Consider the following 21,939-nt stretch of genomic DNA (forward strand, 5'->3'; position numbering starts at 1 on the left):
TGATAATTCTGAAGTTTTCCGAATGTCAGGCAGCCTTGCAAATAAACACGGGAAACGTTATACGTCCAAATAGACCAATCGTAAGTAAAATTTCCATTTGTAAACATTTTAAATATTCTTGGTTTGTTCCCAGGAACTTATAACTTTATACCAAGTATATTTGTGAGGCCGTAAATCTTAACGACAATAAAACAATAACAGTGTGGTATTGCTATTATTATAAAAATTTATGAACGCATACATCTCATAAGGCAAGCAATAAAAATACATGGTTATTCTATTACGTGTTTATTTTCAAAAGAATTTATTTGAATATCTTCTCTCATTTGAAGGCTTCGTCTTACTCTGTGTTGGAACTGTAAAACAAATTCATTTAATTAATTTATACTGATTTTTATTAAATCTAAATTAAACTTTTAGTGGCAAACATGATTGAGAAATTTAAAAAAAATGCGTGCGTACACATGTCCTGGTACACATGATTTCAACCGAGGAAGACATTACTATCACCGCTACCATATTTATGTTCTCCTGATGTCTATGACCTCAGAATATATTAACTCGTGTCATATATATGACAATCTCTTCTTCAACTATGATCGCCTGGTACCAAAAAACTGTATGCATCCTATCTCATTTTCTTCCACGTTAAATCTTATGAATTTTTGCGTCTGTCTCTTTTTACTGTCGCGCTTTTTCGTTTCATCGACTTTCAAAATACAACGATGCAAAAGAAGTTTTCACTTCAAATTAATCTATACTTATATAAAAAATACTTTCTTGGATCCGATTACTAATTATTACGACAGTATTCGCGACCATCATGTTCACGAAGCATCCTTACACAAACAATGAATTCAAGCTCTAAAGCTAGATGCATCAAATATATGATAAGTTATATTTATACAGTTTAATCTTAATTATTTTATGTATATTTCAGCCATTGTAAAATGCTTTTAATTGAATACTTATATTTCTCCTTCCGATCTCTATTTTTTCCGAACATATGGTTGATTCAGTAATTTAAAAGAAATATTTATATTGACAATTTAAGCCTAATTTAATAAAGTTTATTTATTGATTTTGACTTTGAAAAGAGGTACAGTTTGTGGGGTTGTAGGGGGTAGTCTCTGGATCTACGAGTACTAAACCGATTTTGAAAATTCTGTTACAAACCCACATTATGTTTGAGTGTCATAGGGATTGCCATTGTAGTGCCATATATATTAACCCAAAAAATGAAAACACTTTTTCGTGGTAGTCGGAATTGCAATTTAAGTTTATCTTAACTTTTTTGTTTACATATTATAAATACCAGGATTAGTATTACTCAATGCACTTCCCACAGGAATACCACATTTTGTCGGAATAATAAATAGCCTATGTGTTAATCCAGCTGGTTATTAGTTACCTCCATAGATAATATTAGTAGGATTCCTTGCTGATTCCACAGGAATATCACATTTTGTCGGGATAATAAATGGCCTATGTGTAAGCAGCGGTGGATTTACACTAGGAGCAGGTGGGGCAAGTGCCCAGGGCGGCAAATTTTTTAGGGTGGCAAAATTTTGAAAGTGAAAAAATTTATTTTGTCTTATCAAGATTGCTCATTATAATAATTAATTAATTTTGTTTAATCGACCAATTCGCAATTCAAAAAGTCAGACGTGTTTGTCTGTGAATAAATTGATGTAATATAATTTTGAGTTTACCCTTAGTGCCAAATTTATAATTGTTAGAAAAAAAAAATATTTATTCATGTTTTTAGAATATATTACATATAATAAAGTTTCTGCAATAAATTAGTTATTTTAGTTTTGAAAAATAAAGTATATACTTAAGCTATAAGTATATATAAAATTCCAGTATTCGGGCGGATTTTTTTCCGGTGCCCAGGGGCGGCATTAAGTTTAAATCCGGCCCTGTGTGTAAGTAAGTGTGTCAGCTACTTCCACACCAATCCAATCAAAATCGGTCAAGCCTTTTAAGTTTTAAAGAGTAGTAAATACATTTTAATTGCTTGGTTATCTTATGCGAAAACTTCATTTTTTCGGGATGAAATACCTACTTGGCTTACTTGTACTTATTTAGGCTAAATGATAATTGAGGGTATCAGTTATAAAAAGACGAACTATCAAATAAACATACACTAACAAAAGTTCGCATTTAATATTAGCAGGTCTGTCTCACTCCCCGTGTAAGTATGTATGTAATATATTTATTCATGAAAGTTACAATTTATTTTTCACCATGCCCCGCAAAACTGCTTACGCAGCTTAACTGCAGGTAACGCGCTTTACATAAACATAGCCTATAAATTATTAAGTAAGTTATTGATACAATTAATTTACATAAATGGTTATAACGTATTTAACGAGTATTTTTTTAATAAACTTTTAAATTTAACAAGTCTAGGCTCACGTCTTATGTCCTCGGTTGAGTAAGTATGGAACTCGTTTTTTTAATGTTCTATCTCCATAGTAATTTTGTACCATGAGTATTTCAAATTTACCTTTGGACAATGACCTTGTGCCAGTCTTATGTTGCACCAAATTAGTGAAATGATCCTGTTTACTATAGTTCTTTACAAGTAGAAGATATTTATGTTTCAAGCTAGCCGGTAAAATTTTACATATTTTATATAGTTTAGAATAATCTCCTTTACATTGATTGTTTGTCTTTTTATTTACAAGTAGTTTTAAAATCTTGTTTGCAATGATTCTATTTTATCTATATATGTTTCAAATATGTATCGAAAAAGTGAGTACGCGTGGCGGCCCCGCCAGCGTGGCTATCCAGTAGGGACTCACGAGTGATCACAAGCGATCAATGTCGCACGCGCAAGCTTTGTTCGTCACCTTCCCTCCCAGGGTTCTTTTAAAAATGGAGAAACATAAAAAAAGCAAAGCATATTAAAGGTCATTGCGGTCCAAATTGTACTTGTACATTGTATATTCCTTGATATTAGTAGGAAACGATATTATTGTATTGTTCTTTTGAATATTTATCCCACTTACCAATATCTTCCACAATATTCGGCTCATCAATCTTTCCTTCAAAGAGGACTTGACCCAGCTTATTATTTCTGATGAAGAACACGAATGGTCTGTCCACCCTGAGTTGAACCTCAGCACCTATCAGTGGTATGACCATAGCCGATGAAGCTGCTGCAGCCACGGTGCCCTGTTCATCCACCGTCATGTGGACTCTATGAATGATACTGTCGACTTGTGGTGCCCCTCCTTCATACATCCCAGAGAGGTTGGCGTTCTTCGTAAAGAGGGAGACTACACGCATCTAAAATATTAAATTATCAATTTCAACAACAATCATCTAGACTCACAATCACGCCCAAAATTGTCTGAAACAAAACTCTGCCTACGCGTCTATTAGTCAGAGTTTTCATTCAGTTGTGTTTCGACCGCGCTTTGAATACAACGCCACGCAATGATAAAGTGTTCAGTGAAAGTCAATCCAAAAAACAGTATATATTATCCACACTTGAAAAGAGTGGAGTGTCGTACTTGAAATTTTTAATCATTTTGCTAAATAATTACATTTCAATTGCAAAAACAAAATATTCTAGCCTCGTATTCGCGTCCGTCTACCGCTTAACAATACATTTTGATTTTGCCACGAAAAAAAGTGTTAATTTGAATAAATATTTTCTGTAAAATTTAATGTATACGTATATACAACGCCGCTCGGACATTTTTGACCACTTTTTAATAGGCGATTGGGAGTCTAGTTCCTAATTGAACGTCAATGTTGCTAGAGTACTTCAAAAAGCGCTTCTAAAATCTAACGGCTTAATTATATAGGCGTCAAACAAAAGCCCACTATATACATCCTTTTTAAGTTTGGATATGATGTTATTTGGACAGTTTTTTCATAGCGTGGCGATGCATTCAAAGCGCGGTCGAAACACAACTGCACGAAAACTCTGCCTAATAGACGCGTAGGCGGCGTTTTGCTCCAGACAGAGTCTAATTGTTTATTGTTTTTCAATATCTATACAAAATCAAAATTTAAAAGAATAAAAACTTTGCTTGACCCAAAGTATATCTTAAGTAGATTCGTTTGGGAATCCAAAGTGCATATTGTTTCAAAATCGTAAAGGATTGACCTTGCATTTGACCGTATGATATTACAAAACCCGTTTATCGTAAAACTGGTCGTCATAACTAAAACTAATTCTTGAAGCGTGGGTTAGAAACAATTTATATATCTCCTTCAATTTTTGAATCTTCTTCAAACATTTTAATACCCACAAGCTATTCTAATATTAGTATGGTCTAGTTACACAAATAAAATACGGGCTTCAAACCCAAGATCTCTCGCGTTCCGTGCGAGCGCTCTTCAACTGATGATGTCGCTCTCCTAATATGCAAATATTGAGCAGGTTATGAACTGTAAAGTAGATCTTATAGATGAAGCCACAACCTGAGAGTCAAACAAGACATACAAGATTTATCAACGAACGTCACTCGATCGGTTGGATCAGTGGAAGAGCGCTCGCATGGAACGCGAGAAGTCGCGGGTTCGAGTCCCGCATCGTTCTTAAAATTTTATTTATGTTATTAATCCCAAAATTGAGGGTTATCACTTAAAAAAAACATAACAAATTGTATACAGTCTAGTTATATATTGCGAGTGTAGAGAGACACGATTTAACGGGAATTTCACGGCGTGAAGTCACACCTAAAATCGCGCGAATTTAAAGTCCGTTCATGTTGTAGTGAAAGATATTAAAAGTATCTAAGTGTCTGGTCTTCCTCCACAGTGCGGTTTTCCAGAAACCTTTTTCTACGTACAACCAAGCTGCGGAATGAGCTTCCTTGTGCGGTGTTTTCAGTACGATACGATATTACCTTCAAAAAATAAGCACGTAATGTTCCTGTGATTCCTCTGGTGTTAAAAAGAATATGGATGGCGGTGATCACTTAACATCAGGTGACCCGTAAGCACGTTTGTGTTCCTCATCTATTAAAAATGGGATATTGGATGCGAGGAAGATTGTCAGGACTGTGGTAATTGGAGGACCATAACTTCTACCAAGAAGTAACATGTATTGTTACTTACTAAATGGAAACCCGTGTTATTAAACGCATCTCGCAATAAGACCCATATTGCCAATGATGACGTAGTGGACATTGTGAGTACATTTTGTGCACCCGTGGACACCAATAGTGACACCACAGTATCAGTGTGCTCCCCGCTCCCCCCGCCCTGTCCAGCCGCGCACTACGAGCACAAGTCCGCAGTATGAGACGGGGACGTCAAAGAGTATAATAATAAAAAGAGAGCCCTCTCAACGCATGCGCTGTCTATTTGAAAACTAGCGCCATCTGGAGATTGGCCCCGAAAATAACTATATATAAGCTCGAAATTCTAAAATTAATTTTGTTGTGATGCAATTAAATAACTAACTCTACTTTTTAATGTAGGTATTGCAATTTTTTACCATGTTGAAATTGCGCGTAGAGTTATTTATTTAATTTAGTCACAATATAAAACACAAAGGATAGATTTAGTAGTGTAAATATGCAAAATGGAGCACGAGAGCTACATACATGCGCAAACGCTAGAAGTAGCCGCCATTTTATGAGCAGTGACGCAAATAAAGAAAAGTTGAAAGGTTTTAAAAAGCGAGTGACAGCTGACAATGCTTTCATTTTCGGGCCAACTAACAGATGGCACTATAGTCTTTTGAAAACGTCACTTTAAGGCGTCTGTCCCACCCCTGCGGGACGTTATCGCGAGCCCACCACACTCACCTTGATGAAGGACCTTTGAATGGTTCGAAACTAGTCGGTATCCGATAAATCGTAAGATAAATGATAAGTCGTATTAATAAATAAGTTAACATGTATTGACTTACGTTCCTCAATGGTCCGGCCACGTTGTCGTTGAATTCGACTGTAAACTTCGGCATGATAAGCCTTATGTCTGTGGGCTCAAGTAGAATACTTATTTGCGGTAAGCTCATGTAAGGCAAGTCCCGAACCAGCTGTGCACACCCTTCGAAATCCAGTGGCACTAGGAGAATCATTGAGTACTCTCCACCCTGAGGAATAAATAATTATCATGTACTACCCGGTTATCTCTGGACCTCATGTCGATGACGTCACGTCGTTGCTCTGTTACGGTGTGCAAAACAAGCATCACTAGGATATTATTAATAATAAATAAACAACTATTTGTTTGTTCAGTATTATAGATAAAGGTGTTGTGTTGTGATGCTGATCATAATGATGAAAAACCAATGAAAGAATCTAGGTCAAAGCTCTAAATCTTAAGTAAAAAAGTATTTATTTTCAGGCAGTACTATTACAGCGACACAGAACAACAGAAACTACAGAACTATTAACGAAAAAAGTTAAAACGTAACAATGAAAACTTATAATCCAAATCAGTGATTGCCGGAAAATATCTCGACATGTACCTAAACGTGATGAAAGCGCGAGGGGGTGAAAGGGGAAAGGGAGGAGGCTTCAAGTTCCAGCGAGGTTCGAGAAGATAATGTGGCCGTGTAGTAAATAGTTTTTACAATTATTTCGATTCTTTGATTAGAAATGACGGGCTCAGTGACATAAGATCGGGGTCGGCGTCATTAAATGGCAAGTGATACATTACGATTATACTTATACTAGCTGACCCAACAGACGTTCTGCCAATAGTAAAAAAATGATGTACCTAAATAGTCGGATTATGTAGTCTAAAGCCATCGGAAATTATTGATTTTATAAAAATACTAGCTGACCCAGCAAACGTTGTATTGCCGATATTAAAATCGCGATACAAAAGTAACTGTTGATCGTAGATGGGTGAAAATTTGAAATTGTATGTATTTGTAATGCTGACTCATAATCAAACAAATTTAAAAAAATAATGTCAAAAATTTAAAAAAAATATTCGTGTTACCACCCTTAAGATTTAGGGGGATGAAAAATAGATGTTGTCCGATTCTCATCGCGAACAGGCAGACAGACAGACGAGGCGGAAGACTTTGATTTTTATAAAATATATATAGTGACTAGCTAATCTGACAGAAGTTGTCTTTTCATAATAAAAAAATCTTGCGGGTGGAATTCTAAAGGAATAAATTATGAGAAAAAATGCCTTTAATGCCTTTTACCTGGTATTGCAATTCCAAAGCATGAGCTCGCAAGTTGTCCACATAAGCATAGTTTAGTTCCGAATGCAACTCCATCATGGCGACATTCAGACATGAACCCTGGCGGTGGAAGCAGCCACTCCTGGTGTAACGAGGATTGAAACCACGAGCCCATAAGCCCTTGAAGTACAGAGCGTTCGCAATTATCATCTCCGACTTTGGACTCAGCTGTGCTAAAAATCAGTAAAAAAAATAAAAACAGATGCGAAAATAAATATTCTTTATAAAGTATAAAGGACTTTTGAAGTTGTACTTCGATTGGCTCATTAGGAAAAAATTATCAGGGTGAATTTTAACGATGCGCGCGCACACCGTCACGAAAATTCGACACCCTGATGTTAGCTGGTCAACTAGACCATTTGTATCATACTTCAGATACCAAGCCTCTTGTAACTCATATATCTACTGAACCACAACCATCGGACGAGAATTAAATAAGTTTCAATGTATAATTTCAGTTTATATACACGTTATAAAATAAAAAAAATCTCTAAATATATAATATAATTTAATGATATATGTTATTAATTACACGTTATTTAACTAAATTCTGCGGTACAATAATATTTTCATTGGTTATGTTTAATACCTTTTTTATTATAATATTGTTTTTTCTACAAACGTAAAATAGCACGAGGAACTATTTTTTATTTTAATTTTGACAGCTATCAATAGCATGAATATACTAGCAATTTTGGGTTCAATCAAGAACCTGAGCGGCATTACTTGAATTTGCTTAGAATACCGAAAATACACTCTAGTTATAACCGTTCTTTTTATTGAAAAGGAGGACAAACGAGCGTACGGGTCACCTGGTGTTAAGTATTCACCGCCACCCCTTATTCTCTTGCAACACCAGAGGAATCACAGGAGCGTTGCCGACCTTTAAGGCAAGTGTACACGATTTTTTGAAGGTACCCATGTCGTATCGTCCCGGAAAAACCGCACAAGGAAGTTAATTCCGCAGCTTTTTAGAACGTTTAGGAAAGCTCCTTGAAAACCGCACTGTGGAGGACCGCTACACATCCAGATGGTGGGGATGTTATCCTAACTTGTGGCGTAAATTAATATAACTAGATTCTAAAAAAACATATTATAATTTATGATGGTCGGATGATGCTGGCCCCTATTAACAAGCTTCTGTTTAGTATAGTCACCGTCAGCCCACTGTGCAGAGCCTGAATGGAGCCACATACCGGGCCAAACACCTGGGGTCATCAGGGACTCTTCCCGAGGTCATGGGTGACATCAAAGAAATTAATATCTTGACTGTTGCTTCTCAATATATTCTTGATAATGTGATGTATGTTCATAATGTTTACACCAGAAACAGACATAAACTTATAATGCCTTCTAGTCTGCTAAGTCGAGTTGGTAAGTCTTTTGTGGGGCGATGTATATGCTTCTACAACAAGATCCCAGAAAATGTTCAAAACAAAAGTATTACGTTATTCAAAAGAATTGTTAAAAAACGTTTGTGTGGTAAAGGTAACGTAAAAGGTAGGTATAACATAAAGACTTTCTTAATGATACCACAGATTGGGAATGGAGTGACCACCCTCAGGCTATTAAATAATAAGTTTAATTGTACAATATTACTTTGTAAAGGTATTTAAAAAAAAGCCAGCTGAGTTTGTTGCGCCCGTTCTTCTCAGGTCTGAGGCATTCATTTTGGAATGGGTGGTAGTTTCTGACTTTCAATAAGTGATGTCACATCCTATTTTAAATGAAAATATTTAAATTTGAATCAGAGGTTTGATTAGATACCTTGAGGAGCTGGGACGGCAAGATTATTTGCTCACTTCACCACGCAATATAGGCGCGTCATAGTCGCCGATTTGCGGATAGTAATAGCTCGTGATAACCTATGATGGCCGGATTTGGTACAACCGGACAATCAGACGGCACGGTGGGTGCCTACCTCCTTAATGGTCCACACTCGTCCGATGGTTCAGCCATACCAAGTCCGATCATGCGTTTAGGCTATAAATCGTCACGTTACTTTATCTCAAAAGAAACTTATTTATAAGTATATTCTTTAAATTTCGTACCAGGTTGTATGATATCTGTTATAAGTCCTTTAGTATTTTGTCCGACCCATCTATTTATAATGTCAGAAGCATTGAATGGGTTACTGAAATCAATCTCTTGAATATCAGCGAAGTATAATTTGCTCAAAGTGCTGACAAAGTGTTTATGTAACTTCAATTTCTTGGACACGAATACTCCATTTGCATTACTTATTTTCACTCCAGGAGTGTTTACCTGAAATATATTTATATTAATTATAACATATTATACATATACATATATATACTGTGTATCGGTCTGAAGGGCGCGTAGCTAGTGTAATATATATCTCAAGGTGACGAGCAGTTGTAGTGTCGTTCAGAATTTTGGGTTGTTCATGAATCCTGAGCGGGACTGCATTGTAATGGGCAGGAGGTATCAATTACCATCGACTAAACGTCCTGCTCGTCTCGTCCCTTATTATCATAAAAATATATTTTTATTTAAGCATTTCATTGCAAACTATATATTAGGAAGTGCCACACACTTCCTAACATATAGTTTGCAATTCTGATTAAAATAAAAAAATCTTTTAATATGCACAATTTATCAGGAAAAAATGCAAACTGTGACCAAAGGACCAACCAGTCACCACAAGCAGCTCCTGTTCTAGAGAATGACATATGGACCAGCAATTAACATTTTTTATATGGAAGGTATGCCTGAAATAAATAATTGTTTTATTATTATTATTTATTGAAGTTATACTTCTTTAGGCGCGTTATGAAAAAATTATGAGAGTGAAATTTTAATCTCTGTAACACAGGCCAGGTTTATTACTGTAGTGTGCATGACAGCTACGTCTTACACTCGCAATACGTTAATCACTTTGTTTTAGTGTGCTTGCGTTGTTCAAAATTAGAGGCTATCCCCCTTATTCATAATGGTCCGCTAACTTTAAACAGCCGCTAAGGAGTGTTTTTTCTCATTCTGACTTAGGTCAATAGAAGAAGACAGAGTGAGAATTAGCAATGCTTTAAGTTAGCAGACTATTATGAATAAGGGGGTATATATATACTAGCCGTTATTTTTTTCGAAGTTTTCATAGCTGTTACAATCTATTTACATATAAATAATCTAAACTTATAATAATATAATTAATCTAACAAAAAATATCTATACATTTATATGTATCCTGACGTATGTACGAAATTTCAGTGTCGAATTTATAATGCTAGTTTTTTTAGTAAAGTGATCATTCTCTTGCAACACCAGAGGAATCACAGGAGCGTTGATAAACATAAGTTTACAAATACCTGTAGCAAAGATAAGTATGTATTCAACTGCTCCCTAAATTCGTCTTTGAATGGCGACAGCCTCAAGGCGCTTCGTAACTCCGTTTCAGTAATCCCACCAGCACCTTCTAGTAGCATCGCCAGCGTTGACTTAATGCTTGCTGGTGATACCATCACGTTGCCTTCGCGGTCTTCGGCAGCATATTTTAGCAGGTCTATGTCGAAGAAATTGAAGCGAGATAGCTCAGCTTGTCTACCATCGATGCAGTGTATGTCTTTTATGCTTACGAGGAAAACACCTGTAATTAGTGGGAACATATTAAAATCTTAACATACAATAAACTGAATAAAAAGACTGACAATATGTGGTAATCATAAGCTTTTTAACATTTTCACTACACTGCTTAAATCTTCTTATATCATCAAATCATATTAAATCTTACGGCTAAACTTCGCCTTTCTCTCTCTATGTCAACGACGTGGTCGCTTACAGAGATAAATTACTGCCTTCTACTGTCAGTAATTATCTGTCAATAATCTGAAGCTGTCCCAATTTACACGATAAGTCATTCTTATCGCCTTATATTGGGACGCGTGAATTGCAATTTCGATACAAAAATCGCTGGTAAGCTATACGTATGGTATTGACAGACAGGTGGATCTAAATAATTAAGATGAGTTACCGTCGGTAATAATAAATTAAAAATTAAATAAATTTCGTTTATTTCAAAAGATTACATACACATTTTTTAGTGGTTGAGACTTCTCAGTAATTTATCTTAGGACCCTTGTATTGGGAATATCTAGCGACTTCCTTAGCAAATACGTCGATAAGTTTACTTGGAAACGTCACGAAACGAATGTCAACGATACTTACAATTTTTATCTCAAGTAAGAGAAAGACTGCATTTTAGCATCGGCAACGGCCGTTACTCTAACGAAAGTACTAGTGACAAAATGACCTAAATATTTAAATTTTTCTACTATTGCCAGTATCGTTCCGTTCAAATAAGCGGGATGTTATCCGGGCTATTTCAATTTGTGCAATGTTCGTGTATATTTCCGTTGTGTTTAAGCGATATAAGTATGTATGCCAATGTCATTTAAGATGTACATACCTATAATTATAATATTTTACATCTCGATTGACCTATATAATAATTATATTATCGTTAAGATTAATTATCGTTCGCCGCACGAGCATCGTTGTTTTTGCATGGCATGACGTTATTATTGACGAGTAAAGTATTTTTATGATGTTCTCACTAATATGTATTTTTAACGCTATAGTTTGTAAGGATATATATGTACAGATGTATTGGTAATGTAAAAGTTATAGGTAGCTACTGCAATTTACTCCTTTAAAAATAAAATAAAAATAAAATAGCCTTTATTATTACTAGTGACTTAATTTTTTTTTCTTATAAATAAAACTTAAATTATCTTAACTAGTAATTTGTCTCTCGACAAAGGCCTCCTCTAAAGACTTCCACCTTATTCGGTCTCTGGCTACTCTCATCCAGTCCGGTCCTGCTATTCTTTTAAAATCGTCCTCCCACCTTCTAATCTGTCTACCTTTCCTTCGTTTCCCGTCTCTTGGATACCATTCTGTAACGGTTTTTGTCCATTTCTCTTTCTCTTCCCTCAGAATGTGTCCAGTCCATTTCCACTTTTGCTTTTGACAGAGCTTGTGTGCGTTTTTGAATTTTGTCTGACTCTTTATGTTTTCTAACGTAACTTTGTCTCGTCTCCGAACTCCAATTACGCTTCTTTCTATGGAGTTTTGGCACACTTTTTTTTACTCCTTTAAACTATGTTAAATCATTTATTTTTGTGAGAATAAATATGCAGATTTTGCGATTGTGGGAAAAACATGACTTGCGCAAATGTATGTGTGCTTCTTGTAAGGTTTGACCCTGGGATTTGTTGATAGTCATTAAAAATTCAACTCTTAATTGGAACTTCAGGCGTTCGAAATTAATTTCTCCTCAGTCCACAACCATCCGGTAGCCCGCAAGCCCGTCCCAGCGCCCACCACCGGACCGCACCAAAATATCGCGCACTTGGTTGACGTCATCGTCATAACTATTCAAATATTTGGTTACTTTAAATAAAAGATGAGATAAAAGTATATATTTTGATAGAAATATATATAATATATATAATAAATAAATCAATTTTTATTCTATTTCTAGTTTCATAACTATTTTGGGGATAATGACTTGACACATAAAAGAAAGATTTATGCTGTCCCGGGCTTTTTTGTAGGACTATTTAAGATTAACCATTTCCATTATAGTCAAATTCAAATTCAAATATTTCTATTCGAAATAGGATTTAAAATCACTTATTGAACGTCAAAATCTACCACCCATTCAAAAGAGACTGCCTCAGACCTGAGAAGAATGAGCGCAAGAAACTCAGCGGGCTTTTTTTTAATATTAAATATGGATTACAATGTAATATCGTACAATAAACGTTTATGATCAAAGAGCCTGAGGGTGTTCGCTTTATTCCCAGTCCGTGGTGTCATTAAGAAAATCGTTTATGCTATAATAACCTTTCCCACACTAACGTTTTTTAACAATTCTTTTAAATTTCGTAACACATTTGTTTTGTACATTTTCTGGGATCATATTGTAGAAGCATATACATCGCCCAACAAAAGACTTACTAACTCGACCCAACCGAGTAGTAGGCATAACAAGTTTATGTTTGTTCCTCGTGTTAACATTATGAATGTCACAGTTTCTAGAAAATTCCTCAATGTGCTTATGAAACATACAAAACATTATCAAAAATGTATTGAGAAGCAACAGTCAAAATGTTTATTTCTTTAAATTTTTCTCTTAATGATTCTTTAGGACCTAGGTTATAAATATATATTATGTGTTACTCCAAATATCGCAGAAGGCATGTTTTTTTCTTACTTACTTGACACTCATCCTTATATTTTGGATAATTCACACAAAATCTTTATCAACATGCCTATAATATATTCTGATGTATAAGCTATATTACTGTAAAGTTTCATCAAAATCCATTCAGTAGTTTTTGCGTGCAAGAGTAACAAACAAACATGCATACATTCTTAGAAACTTTCGCATTTGTAATATTAATAGGATGTATATGCGTAACTCCTACAGCTAATTGCATGAATAGCTCGCAGATTTTTTGCTACTTAATTAACATTTATCGTTTTATTCATTAAAATCCATTCAGAAGTTTTTCCGTGAAAGAGTGTAAAATATATATTCATACATTCTTGCAAACTATCACGTTTATAATATTAGTAGGAGTATTTATGGTTCACTCTATTGGCGATAATGGCTTACACACAACTGTAAGGAGATCCTGTAGATGAAGTCACAACCTGAGAGTGGAACAAAGCATACAAGATTTTATGACGACACGTCACTCGAACGGTTAGCTCAGTTGGCAGAGCACTCGCACGGAACGCCAGAGCTCGTGGGTTCGAATCCCATATCGTCCATAAAATTTTGCTTTCAAATTTTATTTGTATATATTTGTAACTCCTACAGTTTTTCGCAGTGCACGCATGAATAGCTCGCAGATTGCAGATTTTTTTCCTACTTACTTATAGTATTATTTTGGATAAATCACACTATGTCTTTATAAATTATAGCATATATGTTATTCTGATGTGTAAGCTATATTATTGTAAAGTTTCATTAAAATCCATTCAGTAGTTCTTGCGTGAAAGAGTAACAAAACTACATCCATACATCCAGACATTCTTACAAACTTTCGCATTTATAATATTAATAGAATATATTATTGAGATAAACGCAAGCTGCACGTACGAAAAAGTGTCACGTTTAAGCGGAAAAAGCAGTAGAGAGGCACGATCGACGTAAGTGTTCTGCTTGAGACGCATCTTGTTCATTGATTATTAAAAAAGAATAGCATGAGTCAGCGAGCGCAGTAATAATAAGTTTTGTTACAATTTAGACTAAAAATAATTATGTGTGCTTTTCAAGGAGCTTTCATCCACGTACGACAAAGCTGTGGAATGAGCTTCCTTGTGCGATGTTTCCGGGACGGTACGACATGGGTACCTTCAAAAAAAGCTTCCTTAAAGGCCGGAAAGGCCTCTGTGGTTCCTTTGGTGTTGTAAGAGAATGTGGTCGGCTGTGATCACTTAACACCAGGTGACCCGTACGCTCGTCTATTCGTCTTTTTCCATAAAATTATGACTCATGTAAACGATCGTATAAAAAGATATTTTCTTATAATGTGTTCACGTAAAATTATCGTCCGTAAACCAATTGTACTCACAACCAATTTTTATTAGTGGGTTTTATTATAGTGACGTCTTTTCTGCCGTGAAACAAGGGCAAATGCAAGAATTTTTCTTTCGATTTGAAGAACGCAGGAGCTAGTTAAATTAATGGGCTAAATGCGATACCGTAAAAAATTTTGAGTTCAAATAACAATCCAGCGTCATTGCATTGCATTAACACTTCCAGCCTCCCGAAAACACCGGATTCCGAAAAGGCTTTAGCACCATAGACCACATACATACGCTGCTGCAGGTAATACAGAAGACAGAGGAGTATAATCAGCCACTAAGCTTGGCGTTTTTGGCCTTGATGAGAGGCCAAACCGAGAGGACCTGGGCGGAGCTTCAGTCTCTCCAGAGGTGCATTGTACATTGATTACCTATATATCGAAGCGTTGAAGTGTTTGTATGGAAACGCCACCACGTCAGTCCGTCTCCAGGATCAGATCTCGAAGCCTATACAACTACAGCGGGCAGTCAGACAAGGCGATGTCATATCGCCCAAGCTGTTCACCGCTGCGTTGGAAGATGTCTTTAAGCTTCTGGACTGGAACGGACTGGGCATTAACATCAACGGCGAATACATCACTCACCTTCGATACGTAGACGATATCGTAATTATGGCAGAGACCATGGAAGACTTAAGCCAAATTCTCGATGGCCTCATTACTTATATAGCTTCCCACGGAGTAGGTCTCAAAGTGAACATGGACAAGACGAAGATCATGTCAAATGTCCATGCACCTACTCCCATAACAATTGGGAACTGTACTCTCGAAATTGTCGACGAGTACGTCTACCTAGGGCAACAAATCCAGTTAGGCAGGTCGAATTTCGCGAAAGGACTAGAGTACTATTTCCTCTTCAATCATAATTTGGGGCAGATAAAGTGTGTCAACATTATTATGGTATAATATAATAGCTGGTCCGGCAACCGTTGTATTGTCATATATATTAGTATAAAAAAAATTGCAATAAAAAATGTTTGTGGTATAAAAAATAGATTTCGACCAACTTTACATATGAAATTTTATAAAAATGTATCAAGACGTGTTGCAGGAGTATATCAACTAGCATTGTTACACGAGAATTTTATATATATACACACATTATAGCTTAACCTGTGCTTAAAATAAGCGATCGATATTTAAATAAAATACTTTTTATAGGATTAAAATTTTTATTATGTATAATATATATTTTTTACTCAAACACCTAATGTAAAAATACAATTACACGCGTTTTAATCATTTAAAAAGTATTTTATTTAAATGTATAACACTCATAATTAATCATAGAAGTTACTAAGCGATCGTTACTTGACATTCCTTCATGATAATAATTATTTTATCGTCACATATTCATCACGTGTTCAATGAACAACTATAGACATACAAGTCGGTTATGCACCTAGAGATCATTCTGATAATCCAGACGAGTTTTAAAGCCTGAACACATGGTCGGATTTGGTACGGACGCGGTCCGATACCGGACCATATTTATATATTTAGATTCACTAGTGGTTTTTTTATAATAAAAATTAAGGACGAGACGAGCAGGGCGTTCAGCTGATGGTAATTGATACGCCCTGCCAATAACAATGCAGAGCCGCTCGGGATAAATGAAAAACTAAAAAATTCTGAGCGGCACTACAACTAGGCCCATCAGCTTTCAGACATAAGATATCAAGTCTCATTTGCCAAGTAATTTCACTAGCCACAGCGCCCTTCAGACTGAAACACAGTAATGCTTACACATTACTGCTTCACCGCAGAGAAAGGCACCCTTGTAGTACCTATAATTTGGCATCCAGTGCAAACGAGCCTCCCACTGGTAATAACAATTTTACATTTATAATCATGCTAAGTTTCAAAGGTCTTATTACTAAATATATTACCTTTTAAGGTGAATACCGCATGCGAAAATATGTGTGAAATAGTTATATAAAATTAGTACAAATTTTAAAACAATCATTCTATGATCTAACATAATAAGGAAACGAACAACATCTACTACACAAGTCAAATTGTCTAAACAAATCAAGAATTAATTATAATATTTTTTTTTAATTTTTTCGATGATAGGTCCATCGTCCATCGCACAAAATTATTATTATTATTACCGTCCGGACCATACCGAATACGAAGTTGGATTAATCGGTGCGAGGCGCCTACCCACGCCCACCGGACCGTCTGATAGTCCGGCCGTACCAAAGCCGACAATGTGTGTAAGCTATTATGTCTCGCAAATTACTTCGTCTTTAATCTAATACCAAGGTGTTTTCCTGGTACAACCAGTTGAAGAGGTTATTCGCGATGATAAATTAAATACCTTGTGTTTAAATATATTATTTTATACATTTGAAGATATAATTCTGATTGAGTTTTTAGTGTTTACAGCTTAATCTTTAAACTGAAAACTTATTTAGCTGCGTTGGGCACTTTTTGAAATCATCAAATCAAATCTTCATCACCATCAACAATCTTATGGTTTTTGCGTCACCCACATGATAATAATAATAATATAATTTATTGCCTTGAACTTAATTTAAGTACACAATATCAGCTTATTACAAACATACATTAAGACAAAAGGGAGTAGGCTCAGCTTATGCTGCTTGAAATAATATTTTCATGCAGCGCTGGTTTTCAGCCATTCCCATCTCCCTAAGGTGTAAGGTGGGATACATAGTAAAGAGGGCAAACTAATAACGATTACAATGCAGATCTAAACTTTTTCTAAATGTATATACCTCTGTATAAATTATGAGTGTATTTGTGAGTGTGAGTGTGTGTGTTGTATAAATATATGAGTGTGTGTCAATGTGTCAGTTTAAATGTAATATGAAACGAGTTGCAAATTTTATGGTTAAATGATGAAAAATATTTATTATAAGGGAAGTTCTTTCATGAAATGATCATGACTGGCGCACGCGATAAATAAATAATGAAAAAAAATACACGTAGTTAGACACTTTGGATGGGAATTCTCGTGAGTTCGCGTCACCGAAATGCTTATAGCAGTATATCTGTAGCTATACAGCTGCCGTATTGTGCAACATTAGTGCTGTGGATATCGTATAAGTTAAATATTTCTATAGCGCATTGCTGCAAAATAAATTAAAATTAATAATTTAATTGTTTTTAACAATATGAAATTCAAAATTTAATAAGGAGTACTAAATTAAGAAGGAGAGGAGAATACTTTATATGGCAGTACAACATTTGCTGGGTCAGCTAGTTTTTTTTTATAAGAGTGTACATTATATTGTACCAAATGAAAAAATGTAATTCCGAGGTGATCAAGCTTATAAGGATAGGAACAGATACTGTGTCGAACGCTTTGGCCAGATCCGGATTAATAGCGACTGGACATCGATTACACAGTGGGAGGCTTCTTTGCACAGGCTGCCGGCTAGATAATGGGTACCACAACGGCGCCTATAGAGGCGCGCTGGTCGGAAAGCTAGCATTACTGTGTTTCGGTCTGAAAGGCGCAGTGGAATTACTGGGCAAATGAGACTGTGTAGTGCCGCTCAGAATTTTTGGGTTTCTCAGGAATACTGAGCGGCACTGCATTGTAATGGGCACGGCGTATCAATAACCATCAGTTGAACGTCCTGCTCGTCTCGTCCCTTACTGTTATACAAAAAGACAGTATTATGTTATTTGCAGGCATGACATGCGCAAAAAACGGTTTCTTACATTATTTAAAAACCAATGAATCGCGAATCAGACTCACACACGAAGATTATTATTAATTCTATTTATTATATATAATTAAGCCGGTAAATGAGATTTTTACTGCCTCCCAAAGAAACGACGGAAAGCGAAAAATAATTCCCCACACTTATTACTTTTTCTCTCGATTGACAATCCGAGGTCGAATTCAAACTCATAAGTGCCTTGTAACCTAAAAATCAAAAAAAAACTACTGTGAGAAACATAACATGTCGTAATTGTAAGGAACAAAAGGGGCCTCACTTTAAAGCTCGTAATATCAATGATCTAATCAAATTATATTCCAGTATAAAACAAAAGAAAAACGATACCGGCATAATCGCCAAGAAAACCAGTTTATCGTATTGTCTAAATTACCTTCGCAATGATAAGGTCAGACCTTGTGTAAGATAAAATGGATCTTACTACTACAAAGTGTTTTCTGAACTTATTGTTTCTGATTTAACTATCGAATTGAAATCATAATGTTATATATTATATATTTTCCAATGGATTACAAGAATAAATGAACTTTTCAAAATTACTACTACTCTTATAAAACTTGATCCGGCAGAGAAACTGTTCAAATAGTTGTGCTGGGACTGTTTAAGAATTAGCATTGTGGCCATTTTAGCAAAATCGCCGGAATACGTTGGATGAGGGCAGCGCAGGACCGATCGTCGTGGAAATCTGGGTGAGGACTTTGTCCAGCAGTGGACGTCTTCCGGCTGGTGATGATGATGATGCTACTAAGTTTTTACAGACAATTATACATAATATAACAGTGAACTACAATTATTTTTATTTTAATCAAAATATAATTTTGCCAACTTCTTTCTTATATCTAATTAAGGTTAAATAAAATATATCTACGTCACAATGAGTTTTATTGCAATAACTGTATGAACGATTTACAAATGAGTTTCTAGAATAATTTGTACGAGAATATTTATCATTATCTGTGTCTCTCTGTTTTGCTAGAGTACTTTAAACGGCTTAATCATATAATCCTACAACAATAAACGAAAAAAACAAAAGAGTGCGACACAAGTCTATTGCATTCGGTTTCAGTTTCCAGAATTTAGTAATGACTAGCTGACCCGGCAGACGTTGTTTTGCCATATAAATTATTTTTTGAGTTAGACCGTTTCTTGGACATTGCAAAATTACTTTATTTTTCTATAATAAAAGAATTTTTCTAAAATAAACGTAGCCTAAGTTACTCCTTATTACATCAGCTACCTGCCAATAAAAGTCTCGTCAAAATCGGTCCCGCTATTTCAGAGCTAACTGCCAATAAAAGTCCCGTCAAAATCGGTCCAGATATTTACATTTTTTTATAAAACACACAGACAGACAAAATTGTAAAAAATGGTTATGTCAATATAACAAACAGGCTCTACAATTTTATTTATATGTATAGATTGGTTAATTTTTGAAGGAAGAAATTGTTGAGAACGGAACGCTTCTTGTTTGTATTTTTCCTCTTAAGATTATTTATAATAAGAGCGTTATTTACGGAGCTAACAATGGAATTACTTTAGTTAAGACATTGTTAATTTAGTTGTAAATATGTAATCGAAATGTGAATTCTCAGAAGATTACTAAATATTAAATTACAAAACTTTACAGACATATGCACTTTGTTAAATATTTCGATACACCAGAGATAAATTTGAGATTTTTTTATATTATATTAAGTTACTTAAGTCGAGACCTGACACGAACGACAGTTCTAGGAAGTACGGTCAGTAAGAGAAACTCGACAAAAGTGGTGATGACACTACCTGCCACACAATAATATTTGAGGTTAGTTGCTGAGGTAAAATGGTTTCGGCATATTTTAATATTTAAATAATGCGGTTTTTTATTTTATTCGATTGTCCAAATAATTAAAGTGAACAGTAATATTGTGTTTCCCGATACAAAACAAAAACTTCGATCAATTCCTTAGATTTTATGCGTAGGTGATATGAAGATGACATTTTATCATTAGCAATTTATTGTATTGATAACTTACCGATGCAGAAAATTAAATCCATGTTGGTCAAAGTATCACTTTACTATGGAGTCAAATTTATACGTGCATTGTCCACTCTTGTCTGACTTTAAGTGACGGTCGGCGCTCGTAATTTGTAAACAAACGTGGGCCTTGAGTTTGAGTCGTGAACGAAAGGAATAACTCGAAATCAACTCGATGACGATTGACGGAACTAAAGATGGACCGGTTTGTTAAAATTACGTCAACAGTGGGAAATTGCAGTGTAATTTATGGTATAAACGTTGGATTGTCGCTTATTGGAAGTGTTTCTAGACGAGCAATTCAAACATGTTTACATTGACATTTTGTGGGAGCTCTTTATGAGGATTCATTTTCATGTTATATTATTTTGCTCTTAATTGTGATTCTCATTATTATAACACTGGAAATAAGGGATTGCTTGTAACTAATTCTAGTAGGCTTCATAAGATACATAATAGCTTTTATAATAAAGCCACTGCCACTGTTCAGGCATTATAAATAAATTTAAATGATTTATTAAAAAACGGCTCTGTCGTAAATCCTATTACTCCACAGCTGAATCTGAACAGTGATCGGACAGCCTGGGATTATGATAATTTTATAGCAATAGCAATGACAGTACAATATTGTATATTTTTTTTAAAAAGAGCGCAATAATGCTGGGAGAGTTTCTTGCGCCCCTTCTTTTTCATCAGAGCGCTATTTGTTTCCGAAGTCGTAGTAGTATCTACTATACTGGTAATGACATCAAAAAGAATTGTAAAGGAAACAATTTTGAGAAAATAATAATAATATATTTATTTGCAAAAAACATTCAGACAAACAAAACAGTATACAATGGTGTTTAAATTTAAATAAATAATAAGAGCTTACATGTTTTGCCAGCAGTATTCCTAGCATGTAGATATTTAAACACAATGAATATAATCAGAATTTCATTTCCATAAATTCCTTAATACTATAAAAATTATAATCATTTAGCCAACTATATAGCTTATTCTTGAATAATCTAGAATTTAAATTTTTTATGCTACTCGGTAACTTATTATAAATACGAACACAATTACATACTATTCTTGCCTCTTATAATGGTAAAACAAAAATGCTTTTTTATTTCATATAGATGAGAGCGCGCCACTGAGGAATCGAGCGCAGTTATAGCTATGATGAAATTGTTCTTTTTGTTTGTTATAAATAACAAAAAAAAAATTTTTTTCAAATAATGGGGCCTTAATGCCTAGAAAATTAACTTCCCTGTATTTTTTTTTCATTATCTTTATTAATTACAATAAGTCACGAGACGAGCAGGACGTTCAGCTGATGGTAATTGATTCGCCCTGCCCTGCCCAAAAATTCTGAGTGGTACAAATATTGCGCTCGTCACCTTGAGACATAAGATGTTAAGTCTCATT

The 21,939-nt window shown here is 35.0% G+C and overlaps 1 protein-coding gene across 1 annotated transcript; it reads right to left on the bottom strand.

Annotated features, from left to right (window-relative positions):
- Positions 1–272: 272 nt before the first annotated feature.
- On the bottom strand, positions 273–20,690 carry LOC126976148 (leukocyte elastase inhibitor-like). Its single transcript, XM_050824355.1, has 7 exons — positions 20,525–20,690; positions 10,504–10,781; positions 9,229–9,442; positions 7,139–7,350; positions 5,882–6,067; positions 3,018–3,297; positions 273–356 (listed from the first exon to the last, which is right to left on the bottom strand). The coding sequence occupies exons 1-7, from the start codon at positions 20,544–20,546 to the stop codon at positions 295–297; spliced, it is 1,254 nt and encodes a 417-aa protein (XP_050680312.1). The 5' UTR covers positions 20,547–20,690; the 3' UTR covers positions 273–294.
- Positions 20,691–21,939: the final 1,249 nt, after the last annotated feature.

This window comes from Leptidea sinapis, chromosome 2 (assembly GCF_905404315.1).
Source record: "Leptidea sinapis chromosome 2, ilLepSina1.1, whole genome shotgun sequence".
Classification (NCBI taxonomy): domain Eukaryota; kingdom Metazoa; phylum Arthropoda; class Insecta; order Lepidoptera; family Pieridae; genus Leptidea; species Leptidea sinapis.